General features: G+C 37.0%; 1 protein-coding gene across 1 annotated transcript in view; it reads right to left on the reverse strand.

Annotated features, from left to right (window-relative positions):
* The window catches only part of mafb (v-maf avian musculoaponeurotic fibrosarcoma oncogene homolog b (paralog b)), a 77,838-nt gene extending 62,503 nt beyond the window's left edge, over positions 1 to 15,335 (reverse strand). The window contains exons 1-2 of the mRNA XM_052544139.1: positions 13,963 to 15,335; positions 5,864 to 5,932 (exon numbers count right to left, since the gene is read on the reverse strand). Coding sequence (XP_052400099.1) covers positions 5,905 to 5,932; positions 13,963 to 14,927 — 993 coding nt within the window. The 5' untranslated portion in view covers positions 14,928 to 15,335 and the 3' untranslated portion in view covers positions 5,864 to 5,904. The remainder of the gene's footprint in view (positions 1 to 5,863; positions 5,933 to 13,962) is intronic.
* Between the last annotated feature and the right edge of the window lie 344 nt (positions 15,336 to 15,679).

A 15,679-nucleotide genomic window follows, 5' to 3' on the forward strand; every position in this document is an offset into this window, starting at 1 on the left:
TGGTGTGTTTTCCAAGAGAATATTATTTCAGTTTTGAGTAACACTTTATTTTAAGGTGGTCTTGTTACATTTGTTTCATATTCTTACTATTATAATAACAATTAATTATGCATGATTAGACGCAAGTAACCCTTAGACAAACCCTAATCCTAACCATATAGTATTTAATTAATATTACTCAGTACTTCAATGTATAAATACACTGTAACACGGACTCCTTAAAATAAAGTGTCACCTCATCGAAATATCATGTTTAATTCAACGCGCTACTTGTCATTTCTTTATAGTTATTTGTGAAATTTACTAGCAATCGGTTTTTAAAAAGTCCCAACTAAAATAAATGTTTTCAGGCACTTAATTTAATTTTAATTGTTATTAAATAAAAAAAAATTATACTTAAAATGTATATTATTTAAAGCTGTTAGCTGAACTTCAGTGTGCAAGTGCATCTTTATACCTAATTTCGTAATTACTTGTACGGTCAATAAAATATGGTTAAAGTACAGTCAAATGTGACAATGATAAACTATAATATACTTTACTTTTGCATATGTATTTACATATATTTGTAATGACAGATTGGAATTTTATACATTTAAAATATATTACATTAAAACGCAACACTGAATAACACACTATATTTAGATTATAATCAGGTACTTTACATGTGCTTTAGTATTAAAATAAGTGTACTTCTTTAAAACAACATAAAAGATTATTAAAACATGATTTAAATGAGCTTGAAAGTAAATCTTTCAACTTGACGTTATTACAAAGTGCACTTTTTAAAAGTCTACTTAAGTGTGTTAAACAGTCATGAAACTGGCTTTCTTTAAGTGGTGTTTTATTTCATTAATATTGTTATTTATAGTATTTAATTAATATTATGCTACAGTTTAATATGCTTTTAAGATTTGAAGTACACTATATAGTGCACATTCAATACAATTAAGCACACTTTTTTCCCCCCACAAATGTAAAACGCATTTTAACGCTGTTCTGAAACGAAACCAACACAATTATTGTTGCCTCCTAAGATACCTAAACAACATTGCTTGTATCAGAGATGGCAATCCCAGAATGCACTGCATGGCCGACGAGATTAAGAAAACAGTTGACTATAAATGTATTCTTATTTCTTTAAATACTATGAAGTAACACTAAAAACAGTTCAATCTAATTCCAAAATGGAGTATTTCTCTCAGTATTTGTGTTAGCATTGTTGCTAACGTGTCTCAGGTGACTTGATTAGCATGCTGCCTACTGAGATAACAGACAGCGAGGCATCTGCTAGGGCACTAGGTTTAGGAGCAGAGCTAGTGAGTAGTGTGCACTTCGCTGTTGTTTTCTCTCACATTTCCTGATGATAATGACGTGTGAAATTCAGGAGGCTGATGCCAGGCTGAGTGTAATTTAGCTGCTGCGTGTGATCTGTGGTGCATTATGGGAGTTGGCTCCACCTTCAGTGGCCTGACGACAGACAGGAGCCGGAGCGGAAGCAGCAGTTTTAGGTCAGTCAGGACGTCCAGCTGTGTTGAAGAAGACTCTTTCTGCTAATAAGGCAAGAGCGACAGTAAACTCAGGCTTCTGTGAGAGTGCAACTGCAACAAGCCTTTAAAATACTTGTAAAACCTTTTAAACAGGGGTTTTAAAACATTCACAAGCCCCTCGCTCCCCTTAACAGCTCTATTGCACTTCCTGCCGTTAACATTTAAACGAGCTCCTCCAGCGGCCTCTGAGCCGGGACAGATACTGGCTTCCTTACAGTAAGTGATACTCATCATGTGGACAGATCTGGGGGGATTTTTTACTTAAGTGCTTTAGAATACATTCGGAAAACGTGCATTTAACAAACTATTTAAAAACTCCAATTATATTTCAATATATTCATAACCAGAGTGTAAAACCTGGTGTATTTTTGTCAGTTTTCCACAGCATTAATATCAACATAGACTTTTGTGTCATTTGTTATTTGAAAGTGTTTTTGAAAATGATTATGAACGGAAAATCAATTCTGAATCAAATCAAACTGAATTAAGACCGAATTTCATCATGATCAGATTTCTTGATTCATTACACTGATTTAATAATGATCTAAATAAATAAATAATCAATATCCTATAATATAAATATCAGTATTTTATACCAACAACAAATTATTATTATTTATATATTTGTTTTTAATATACACTTAGTTCCTATAAATATTTAAACGATTTTATTTTGATATTTTCTGTTTTCATTCTCATTTTAGTTTAAGATTTAATTTGTGGTTTTGTAATTTTTTTTTTTTTTTTTGTAAAATGTTTTGTAAAATGTTGTTTAATTTTATTAATTTAAAACTTTTATATATTTTCTTTCATTTTAGTTTATATTTTGTTATATGTTATTATTTTATTTATTCTGTTTCAAGTAATAGTATTTATGCATTAACATTTAATTCAATTTTTTTGACTAATGGTTTTGGTTTTAGATTTAGTAATGGTAATAACCCTTTCAAATATTTATGAATTTTATGACAATAAAGGGTTAAATTTATGTTCTGCATTTCCTAAAATGTCAGCTTATTACCTTGATAAGCTAAATATGTCATTGACATAAATCGATGTTAAATTATAAAATGTTCACATGCTTTTGCTGTTTTGTTCATAATTTACACTATATAAATACTGTATAAACAAAAATACACAGCAGGCGGGATATTGGTCAAGAAATGCACGTGTGTTCAGAAACCTGCTCTAATGGCCAAGCAGCCCCTGCCTCAGCCCTGTTATTTCCTTATTTATTTATTTATTTCTGATAGTTCCTGCAGAGCTCGCAAAATTAATGTCAGCCGGCAGAAAATAGACATCGAAAGCTAAAATTCAGCACTTTCTGCCCACAGAAGTTATTTGTCAAGCTAACAAGGAGGCGAGGAGGCTTCCTGTTCCTGCGCCGCGGCCCTGAGAAAATATATGCCATCGAATCTGCAGCTTTGGGTACGGCGAGGAATAAACGAATAAAAGCACGGGATCGGTGGAGAAATGGAGAGAGGGTTATGAATGCCACGTCCGTCACAGACACATTCATCCTTAGCCTTTTCGCAAAACTGACCAGAGAACAGACAGAGTCTGAAGAGACTGTAAAACATGTGTTATACAACCCCTTAAATAATACAGTTATATACTGTAATTAAAGATGCGAGCAGCTCTGAAAGAGCCGTTGCACCCAGTGGGCAATATGCATTAAAAATGGTAAATATAGGAGGAGTAAATATCTCCAAGTCAGTTATATGTGCCAAACTTCCTGCTGCCAGCTGGTGGCGCCATGACTAACTGAATATTGGCATGTAGATGTCGAAGTATCTCGAAGGCATGTAGAAGTGTGGTGCAGAATGAACAGTATGTTTGAAGTAGTCTATAGCATGACATATCCTGTTGCCAACAGGTGGCGCTATAAATTATAACTGAATACTGGCATTAGATGTTTTCATGCCACGACTCTCATCGAACATGTGAGGTTTGGGGCAGATCGGACATTGTATTGTATGCTTGAGTTATAGCAACTTCCTGTTTCATGGTCGAAATATCAAAAAATTGTCACGGACACGTCCTTCAGCGAAAGCTCAAGATCTTCGCAATTTTGCAACGCAAAGGCCTTATGATTACACAAACCAAATTTGAAGATGATTAAACCTGTAGGAGTAGTTTGTTAAAGTACGAGGCACGAAAACGGAAAAACTGCAGAAAAATCGTCATGAAATTTAAATTGGCCGTCTATTCCCTCGGGATACCGAAAATGTGCCGCTTGTCTGATACGAGTCGCACGTTTATTTCGTTTTTTTTAATCATTACGTGAGATTACAGATAAGAAGGTTCAAATCAGTTACAAGTCTTGGTTACAACCAGATTTGTGCCTAGTTCGTAGAAATGTAATATTTGCATTCACGTTCCACACATTTCTGGAAACTTTTTTATTAATCTGAATACAGGTTTTTATTTAACGAGTCTAAATATGTTGTGTGGTGTAATCAAGTAAAAAAATACAGCAGTACAGGGAAATAATTGTGTGCATGTATACATATGACTATTATTATTATTTTTGTTGTTGTTAAGTATTATTTTTTTTTTTTAATAAAAGCATTTTTTAATCATAAAATTACCTTTTCTTAGGGTTATTCCATTGAACATCCTGAAACAAGCTTCTTATGTCATAAAAACCTTAAATTAACTGAGATTTTTAGAGGCTTGAGGCACTGTTTATTTTAAGTATGAATTTTAAAGGAAAGACCAAGGGCAAAAAAAATAAATAAATGAATAAAATATCAAATGGCAGCTGAAGGAGAGAGAGAGAGAGAGAGAGAGATAGATAGAGAGAGAGAGAGAGAGAGAGAGAGAGAGGATGTATGCTACAGGAAGTATTAAGCGCTTTGATCAAACCTACAATATCAACACTAATAATCTCATAAATATAAAGTCAATGATACAAGAGATGGTTAAACGTCCTGTCAAACATCCTGAAACCCACAGCACAGTCTCCAGTTACTGGTTTCTGTATTCAGGATGTTTATTAATGTTAACGGAGCACGTGGCGGGACGTGAAGCGAGCCGTAGGTCAGCGGGGATGAGAGCGGGCACCACAGAGCCCTCTCTCCTTGAGTCTGGAGTATTTTTAACCACACGGGTTGAGCCGGTGTCTTCAGGAGGTGCTGCTAAATATAACTCATTTCCTTACTGGATATGGTTACATTCAACATACAAACACACACACACACACTTACACAGCGGACGGTACTGAGACAGAGAATGAATTTGTGTGGGTGCTCACATAAATCATTTCAAACAACAAGTAACAAAGACAAAACCTTGATTCACAATCGCCAAAACACAACAACATGTTACAAAAGAAAGTGTCTCCATACTCAAATACGACAAACATGGCGTGCACTTCCTGTGCCCTGATTGTGACCTCAACTTTGTGTTTCATTACACCGGAAATGTGTGGTTGAATGCTGGCGAATCAACGCAGAACATCGATACCATCCTATCAGGTTCACTCTCAGCTAACTAGAACACGCACCACACACTTACGGCTGTATTAAGTCTTACAGACAGCATACAAATGGTTTTCATAGTAAACTTACTGTAACTTAACTTAATAAACACAGTTTGTCAGGTTTTACTATATTATGGAGGAATATGGCGACCCATACTCAGCATTCGTGCTCTACATTTAACCCAATCAAAGTGCACACACACAGAGCAGTGAACACACACACACACACACACACACACACACACACACACCTGGAGCAATTAAATGTATGCATTTAGCAGACGCTTTTATCCAAAATGGTGTTCCTGGGGAATCGAACCCACAACCTTGTGCTGCTATGCAATGCTCTACCACTAAGCCACAGGAACACTTTTATGCATTATGCATGCCTTCTAGTCATTGGTTAGTAAGTCCACTTGTGATTAGTTACTAATCACACTGCATTCACTCTACAGAATAAATGCTATAAATACACTATATATGAGAGTATGAATCGAACCTCGGTTATGATACACATCATAATATATGATTCATAATCAAGCATGGAAATACTCATAATTGAACTGATAATTAAATATACATATAAAAATGTATGTATTATGTATAGTGATTTAAACGTTTCTAAAATGCATTTTAATTCACTCGATCTCATTTTAAATAATGCTTTGTTCGGTTTCTGAACCGCAGAAAAACTTTTTGACCCACGGTGAAGTCTAAAAACCATTTATTTTCATACAGAAAAAAAAGTCTGCTGTGATAAAATATTCATAAATAAGGATTATAATAATTTCATCTGCGCAGAATAAAAAAAAAAAAACTCTGCTCTTACCTTTAGACTGCAGGGGCAAAGGGCAGGGGTCAGAGGTCGTATCACAGGTGTAGAAACTTTCGTGATGTCCTTCCATGATGAACAATATGAGCAAAAGACAGAAAGATAGAGAAAGAGAGAGAAAAAGGGATTAATACCATACCATCAAATAATCATGACAAATCTATTTATCAGATACAATTAAATATAAATATAAATTAAATATAGGCTAGTTTCTAGTCTGAAACAACATAGGTGTATATTTCAAAATACTATTCAAACAATTACAGAACGGATGTATAGACAGATATTATACATAAAACATACCACACATAAATAAAAAACACTATGAAAGCAATTAATATGCAAATTGCGATGTAACTAACACTCATACACTCTCACGTGTAGTGCTTCTGTTAAACAAAGTTAAGGTGAGGCCATATTAGCACTACATATCCCTTACAGAGCACCACTGCCACTAAAAAAGCCTGTTAAATCAGGTCACAGAGCCATTCATTGTGTTCTGTGATCAGGCTCACACACACACACACACACACACACACACACCACAGCAGCCCATGACAGTAAATATCAACTAAAACATTAGAGAGCAAACTCTAGTCTGGCACAATCTCCACCTCATGATGTGAACGACGCTTAAAAGAAATAGCTCACCCCAAACCTGCCACGTTCGTGATACACTTGAGATCTCCTTCGATGACGTGCGTCTGAAGTGCACTCGAAACAATAACAAGCTGCACGCGCTTCATCGAATGTGTGTATCGCCAAACGCGCGTGCTTTGAAAACACCTTTTTTCTTGTGTGGAAAACACAACATTAGATCTTCATTTGCGTTACAATAATATGGGGGTTGAACGACAAGGGAGTGAAAATTATTAATACAATATCCGTATGCTTTTTCAATCCGGGCTCATTGGAAACAGGTGACCATGACGACAATAAAACATAACGATTACGTTGCTTCTGGCAAGTTTCTTTCACATCGAAATGTCCAGTAAGTGGTGCTTATGAAGCGTTTAAAACGTTAATGTGGAGACGTTTTTATCACGCTGGGTGTTCTGGTTTGGAAATGATACAAGTATATCAGATGAGTGGTGATTAAAGATTAATTTGGAAATTAATCGCTTATCGCTTTGAAATAACGCACACCTCATGTACTAAACCCTACACTAAACCTAGCGTACAGTAGTGACAAAAGTGAGGAAAAAACGCATTCGCTAGCTTACTTTTACAAGTCTAGCACAGTGCTGTACCAGGTGAGCTACCGAGCAAGTTTACTACTTCTAAATCGCGATATAGCTACAATACTGTGAAGAAAGCATTCAAATATATTAATTAGTTTACAAATTATGCAGAAAAATACTCTGAAGTCAGTATTGAGCAATACAGCTCTAAAATAAATCTTTATCAATCCATAGTTTGCCCCTGTAATAATAATTTGTGTGAAAAATAGGATTTTTTTTTTATTTTTTTATGTTTTACTGTCGCTGGTCTTTATTTTAGCTGATAACTGCAGTAAATGATGTGTAGTTGTACATTTTTGTAGTTTTGCACATAAAAAGTAAGTGTAAGTTGTGCTGCCTTAAAATTATAAATTATAAGTCAACTCAAATCTCCAAGTTGCCATTTGTACAAGTAAAGCTGACTAAGAGCATAATTTTATGGTTAAGTCACGTAGCTTTTATTTATTTGTATTTTATTATTTTGTTTATTTGTTATTATATTACTACTTATATAACTACTTAAAACATTTGTTTAACAGGATATTAGTTTTGGAGAAAATAATAATAATAATAATTTCCAGTGGTCCTATGTTGCGATATTTATGTTCTATGTTATATTGTTGTACATTCGTCCGAGCTGAAGTCACCATCCACTCCTGTTGTAAAGAAAACAGCAGCCTGAATATTGCATTAAACTTCTCTTTTAATATTTGACTGAAAAAATAAAATTCAACAAATCAAGAAGTCAGAAAGAAAAAGCCACATGTTTTGAGCAACATGAATAAACATAAATGAGAAAAGTTAAATTTTGGAGCATGCTCTCCCATTAAGATATAAGTAAGAGTCCTTCAGAAGCAGCGTGTCTGTGGTAGAGTGCTGTTGTAATGCCTGGGGTTGTGAAACAAGACTGTGTGAAGGCGTTTTATTGATACGAGTGGCACAGAGCAGCTCAAGGACTCGAGTTTGTTTTCATATTCACCTCACTGCTGTGCTCTCTGCCACAGGACATGACATCACTCGCCGGGGTCACGGCCCGCCACCGACTCCACGGTGGAAAAAAAACGGAAAGGGGGAGAGATGAAGACGAGAAAAGAAAGACTTGGGAAGTGGTGCTCTGTAGGTCACCTTGCCTGGCTGAGAGATCAATGTCGCTTTGACTCGCTGGTTAAAGAGAGAGAGAGCGAGAGACTGCAGCCGGACACCTTGCCAGTAAATCACCTTGCCAGCTTCATTGAGATGCAGGTATAACACAAGGATGGGCACAAGGCCAATGCCTACAATACCCCACCCCCACCCAACACACACACACACACACACACACACACTCGTTTATGGTCTCTTCCTTAAACTGTAACATACTTTTGCAATTAAAGGGATAGTTTAGGAAAATATTACAATTCTGTCCTGACTTCCAAAGAAAGCTATTTAGCTTTGTAAGACTCGGGAAAAGTGCACAAAACATATGGGCTATTCAATCAGCTTCTGTTAGATACTTAAAGGTGCGACTCAAATGTATAATTCATAAAAAATGTGTAAACTAAATATATATATATATATATATATATATATATATAATGTTAAAAATGATTAGAAAATGAATAAATGAATGAATAAGTTAATGAAAACCTATTTAATGAAAAATAATTATTTAGTAATTAAATGTTATATAATTAAACGAGTAAATAAATACATGCAATATATAATTATGGGTGTGAGTAATAGGTATAGATCATATATATATGTAATAAATGAGTCTAAGGGATAGTTTAGTTAATCAAGAATGTTATTTTATATATATATATATATATATATATATATATATATATATATATATATATATATATATATATATATATATATATATATATATATATATATATATATATATATATATAATGTAATTATTGGCTAAATAAAGATAATTGAAAAATAAACTGAGAAATAATGTAACTGTTCTGTATGTATAAATGACCGAACTATATATATATTCTTTTCAAATGTCCTTTTGTGTTTCACAGTAAATCAATCAATCATTCAATCAATCAGTAAAAAGCAAATGACATGAGCATGAACTGATTACAGATGTATTATTTTTTTTTATTATTATATTAAATGTTATTAAATCTATTTTCTTCCCCAATATTGATGCACTGTCCCTTTATCTCACACCTATAATGATCTAACGCATGGTTGATTTTCAGAAACAAACACTACTATTATGCGTAGTGTCTCTTTCACTCTCCTGAAGTACAAGGAAACCTTCAGAGCTCAGGCAATCAACACAAACACATCCATTTCCTCCGTGTTCCAGCGGAGGGAAAGTTAAATTATTATCTTTTCAGATAGCTGCTCTATAACTCAGCTTTACAGAGGCAGAGCGGGGTCGGGGGATGATGGACGCACATGGCAGGGACATAAACTCCCACCTTTAAATCACTCTAAATGGAAATGTTTAGCGTGGAGAGATGCAGATGAGCTCGGATCCAACACCGCCGAGCTCGTTCTTGTGCTTCTGAATGAAAAACAACTGCAATGCTTCGACACCAAAGACCAAAGAGTACCTAGAAAATATTGATTTATTTATTTAGAGAAGACATGGCTTTGATTATCAGTGGAGTATGTTTTAAATAAATAAATATTTAAGTTGCCAAATTTGTTAGCCCAAATTAATTACCCAGAATGCATTAGCTCAAATGATTGCGTCCACACAGTCGGCTCTAGCTTGACACCGGCGTATTTATTTGCATTTGGAGGGACCTTGCAGCCACGACGCTCATTTTTAATGAGAAAATCACTCCGAGCACTTAAAATAAAATCTAAAAATGCCTGCTAAGCTAAACATGGACTCCCAACAGAGAAGATGTCTGATATGATTAAAGATGCTGTATGTAAATGATTGAAATGTCAATATGCATGAGTTGAACTGTGATTTCCTATTGTTGACCTCTGATGCAAAAGACCAATATTGTGACAGAAGACAACTATATTATCTGTAATAACCTAATCAGGATCGCCCGCAACCCATGATTAGGGCACATATGGAGTCAATATCCCACTGCTGATTGAATTAAGTGCATTCGCAGAGTGTATGTACTATTTGTGCGTTCGTTTCAATGCGTGCATGCATATGTGTGTTTTATTGTGGATTGGTGTGAAAGTGTGTGCATGCCTGTGTGTGTGTGTGTGTGTGTTTTGGTGATTTGTGCTAGATGCATGTCAGTTATGGAGCCAAGGTGTGAAAATATACACGGTGTGCGTAATGAAATCCACTGACTTCATTCACAAGCTGGAATGAAATGTTTGCTTCGTCGATGCTAATGCGGTCTATCATCAAAAGCTGTTAAACAGGATATGTTTCAGAGCATCATTAAATGTTTGATCGCATCTGATAATACCGGCTTGTGTCAGGAAAGACAAGATTAAATCAAAGTTTAAATCGTTACAGTTGGATTAGTGCGAAAATAACCAACAATATTAGCTGAGATGCTGGTTTTATTGGAACTGATTTGCCCTAATAAATTCATGTGATTTAAAAGCAAACGTACTGAAATGATATTCACACTTTACATTTTCAAACTATATATATATAGTGTGTGTGTGTGCATATTATCATACAGAGTAAAATAGAACATGCTGAAATTATATTTTACACTTTAAGTTTTGAAACTATCAACAAAAGTATCACATTCAGTGTGAGCAAAAAAATAAATAAATAAAATAAAATAAAATAAAATAAATAAATGAAATTTATTTTTTCCCTCTGACAAAAATCTGGAATAAGAAGTATTAAAAAATAAATAAATAAATAATAGTTGAATAGGAAAGAAAATGTACTGGATTGATATTGCACACTTTAAGTTTTGTTGTAGTTCTCTGAAGTAGATATGCAAAAGTGTGACCAAAACAAATCCATATTAGTAATAGAAAAAATGAAAACATTTATTGAAAATCTGGCTAAGAAGTTGTAGCAAGATGCATATTTGTAAAATTCTATAACAGAAATTAGAATGCTAAAATAAATAATGTCTGATACAGTGTATCTACAGATCTGAGTTATAACGGTGATGTCATTAACCGGTTGTGTGTCTTGACCTCATCAAACAGAAAAGCCATAAATTACAGGCACCGCAGCCACTCAAAGACAGTCGAGGCCCAGCTGGGGAAAATCACCAATGATTCATCAATTTAAAGCAGCAGAAACCAGGTCTTTTCTCCACTATTAATCATGCAAGAAATCATTGTGCTTTCCACGGCGTGGACCATGCAGCCTTTCCCTGAGCTCACAGCCAGGCGTGTGAAAGATGGGCCCTGAATTCCTCTGAACACGCCGTGTTTAAGGGCGTGTGCGTCATCCGTTTGATATTCAAATCATCATTGTGCTGATGAGCCTCTAGGTTTTCACCGAACGCCCTGAATTCAAGCCGTCCCACACACACTTCTTTTCACTAGCTTTCCAGCTGTGTGCCCACATCCTGTGACAATGAGAGGGGAAGCTTGACTCACGCTTCGAATTATTGTGGGGCTGATAATAGTGATGGCTTGAGAGAACGACGATGGGCCTGAAGAGATAAAGAAGCTGAAAAAGTCAAAACTGGAAAAAAAAAAAGAGAAAGCGTGACATTGAGAAACACTCTATCTTTAGGGGAATTCGGTGGGTGATAAGTGGACATCATGGTGTAGTACAATGTCAAATCATAAACTTGTGGATTTTGTTCTGTGCTTTAGAAAACACAAACAGACCACAACTCATTGGTTTTGATGAACTTTAAGTATCTGCATGATATTTCTAAATGGGCTAGTTATTTAAAACACATGACTGATAGAAAAGAGTTCAAGGTTAGTAATTGTTAATAGTGTATAGGGTTATTCTTATCCAAAGAAAGCATGATCATTTATTGAACTGTCAGTTTCTGTCCATTTTAGATGCACTTTAGAAAAGCTCCAGTGGTTTAGAGGCGAGTCCGTTTGTTAAAATCAGGCTTTCTGCGGAATATACTTGAAACAAGTATAAACTCTCCTTAAATGAATGATTAACCAGAGCAGCGAAACTGAACTGTGCGCGTGATGAGAGGAGTTTAAACTGCACGAGATCTTCGACAGTGACAGAAATCAATTTTAAAAAGGGAAAGGGTGGAAAAGGGAGGTCTTTCGCTCCTGAAATCAAGGGCTATTTAAATATACGTTTTTGCTTGTGAATTATTTTTTAAAATATTATTTAAATGTATTTAGTAAATTATTGAACTATTCTAATATAAACTCACACAGCGCGTGCAGGTCAAACCCGAGCGCATTTTGTAATGTTGCTGTATACAATATTATGTTGTTGTTTTTTTTCAAATAAAATTAATTTGATCTGCTATATGTTATTTTATCTCAATTAAAATTTAAGCAAATCCGATTTAATAAGAGAACATTTACTCAAACTCGAGCGAACTGTCTCGCGGCAACAAGTGAAACTGTGAACTTTCCTCCAAACCATCAGACATTAAAAAATATATAAAAATAAAATAAAATGCCTATTTAATTGTCCAATCAGCATGTGATATTAAATGCTGTGTTTAGAAGGAGTCTCATATTTTAGACGTAGCCTACTCTAATAAATAACACGAGGGCATGTGATTTTCAATATTTAACATTTATTGATGAACTATATACTGCTCCAGTTTGTACAGTCATTATGTGTCAATTAATCGATATCAAATATTAAAACGGTGTATTAAGAGTAGCACAAGTATAAGCTGGGACTGTTAAATTTTCTGAAAGGTCTTTTTTTTTCCCACCTGATGCAAGTAAATGTTTTAAGGCAGCGAGCTCCGAGATATTTCAATATTAGGCTTTATCATGTATTCATTTGATTTCTATTTGAAAATGCTCAATTTTCGGGTGCAGTGTTTCGAGCGCGTGCCAAGCCTGACTCTTCAGTCTTCACTGATAGGCTACAATATTCCTCTCTTTAACGAGAATCATTTAGAAACACTTGAGTCCCTTGAACAGTTCGCTTGTTTTACCGTATTTTATGGTCAGGCAATATTTGTCAAATTGCACATCTTTCACAGTCTTAAGTGTATCACACTGAGAGATAAGTTACAATTGTTTCAGGGGTTTAATAATGCATCTTCGTCCGAAACATAAAAAAGGATACTCATACAGAATCACTCTTCTTGCCAAAACATATATGTTTTATCATTAAAATTGCTGTACACAAATGACAGGAGTTTGTCGCAAGAATAATGGAGGCGATGTTTCATGTAAAGGATGAAAAGATGTCACTTTTTTTGATTAGAGTCCTCAAAAAAGTGGACAGGACCAGACAATGAGAAAATAAATGTAAATCGGAGCATTTCAACTCAGTTCGTTCAGGAAAAAGAAACATGACACATGACCAGCATGTGTAGACGATACACAAATAAATAGAGAACTGAGTGAGTTCTTCACAACAACACAACATGTGATGAAACACAGTCAGTCTAACTCAGTTTATGAGGGGAATGAGTCTGTTCAGACACTTCTCCGTGTACAGTGCCCTCATGTAACCAGCATGTGGCACTTGAACTTTACAACAAAAAATGTGAACTTAAAACTTACGCAACACGAGGCGTAGACATGATGAAGCATCGAATGAAAGTGGTAAACGTTCACATATTACATAAAATGATAACAACTCAGCGATGGAAAATGTCTTAATATTGTCCAAAAGCGGAGCGCGAAAGTTACGTGGGCTGAACTCTAAAGTTCTTTGTACTGGTTTAAATGTTTCTAAATTTTGCAAAAAAAAAAAAAAAAAAAAAAAAAGTGAGAGGAAACATCTGCCCCGCGCGCGCCCAATCCAACACAACTTTCGCACACCGCTGCTCTATGAAGTGCCGGTAAACTCACATGAAAAACTCCGGGGACGACGGGTTGTTGTCGCTGCTCGAGCCGTTTTCTCTGAAGCCGCTGCTGATGAGCTTCTCGTACTTCTCCTTGTACGCGTCCCTCTCGCGCGCCAGTCTGGAGATCTCCTGCTTGAGGTGGTCCACCTGCTGCAGCAGCTGGGTCTTCTCGCCCTCCAGGACGTGCCTCTGCTGCACCCGCTTGTAGCGACACGACTGGGCATAGCCTCTGTTTTTGAGGGTTCTCCTCTTCTGTTTGAGCCGGATCACCTCCTCTTTGCTGACCCCCCGGAGGTGTCGGTTGAGCTCGCGCACGGACATGGTCACCAGCTGCTCGTCCGAGAAGCGGTCGTCCAGGTGCATGTGCTGGTGGCTGGCGGAGTTGCCGTTGGACTGCATCCCGGGCGTCGGATGGTGGCCGCCCGGGTGGTGGTGGTGATGGTGGTGGTGGTGGGGTGTCCCGTTCTGGGCTGCGGCGGCCGCGATGACCGCGGAGACCACCGCGGCGGCGGATCCCATCTCCTCGCCGGCCATGGCGCCTCCCGCCCCGGCTGCGCTGCTGAACTGCTGCCCTCTAGCATATCCGTCGAAGCTCTGGAGCTGGTGACTGCTGTTGATCAGCGCCTCCACCGCGTCCTCGGGGCTGAAGCCCAAAGCCTCTGGGTTGAGCTGCTGTTGGTAGCCGGTCATCCAGTAGAAATCCTCCAGGTGCGCCTTCTGCTCGCTCCCGGAGCCCGGACTGGGCGCCGAGAAGCTTGGGGAAGGGGGAACCGAGCTGCAAGGCGTGCTCATCGGGGTGGAAGACAGGGATCCCCCGGCGATCAGGCGGCTGCACTGGCTGATGCTGCGATCGGGCTCCACCGGCTCCTTTTTCACTTCAAACTTCATCAGATCGAAGTCATTAACATATTCCATGGCCAGGGGACTGGTGGGCAGGTCGGAGCTGCTCATTGCCAGTTCTGATGCCATCCTTTTGCTGTTGACAGTCCTCCAAAGGGGGTGAAGAGCAGCTGTCAAACTGGTCGGGTTCGAGACAGCGTGAGCCAGCTTGATTTCTTTATTTAATTCTTCAAAAGCAAAGAAAAGGCTTCGCGAGCGCCGATTTATTTATTTATTTTTTAAATTGACGCGTTTTCGCCTCTCGCGCACAGACGCAGGAGCGCGCGCGTCTCTAGCTCTTCTCTCTTTGTACGCGAGTGTCGACGCGTTTGAGCCGCAAACATTTAACACTGCATGGCTTTTTTTTCCCTCTCTCTCTCAATAGTTTCGTTGAAATGAAGACCGTAACATGTATGTGACTGGCAACTGGATTGCTTGGCTGGAAAAAAAAAAAGTACTCCGGGCTTGTTCTAGAGTTTTTAAAGGATCACCGAGCATAGGAGTATAAAAGCAATGCTGAGTTTTATAGCCGCCCTGACGTCAGGTTTGAAATACGAAATTGACTCGGACTCGTAGCCAATAGGCTCGCTGAATCCGAGGGTCAATTTACATACTAGAGAAGAAACAAAAGTTTCCCGAACTGTCAGAACTGACAGAGAGCTAAACGACGACTTTAACTCTTTATGGACAGTGATTTTTTTTTTTTTTAATTTTCTCATTTAAAGCAGGTAATGCTTTTGCACATCTTTTCTTTCATTGCATTTTTTCCCCACATTGCCTGTTGTTTAAAATAAAGCGATCTAACTATGCATTGATCACAATGATTTATTTAAGTGATATCA

The sequence above is a fragment of the Carassius gibelio genome, chromosome A25 (genome assembly GCF_023724105.1).
Source record: "Carassius gibelio isolate Cgi1373 ecotype wild population from Czech Republic chromosome A25, carGib1.2-hapl.c, whole genome shotgun sequence".
Lineage (NCBI taxonomy): Eukaryota > Metazoa > Chordata > Actinopteri > Cypriniformes > Cyprinidae > Carassius > Carassius gibelio.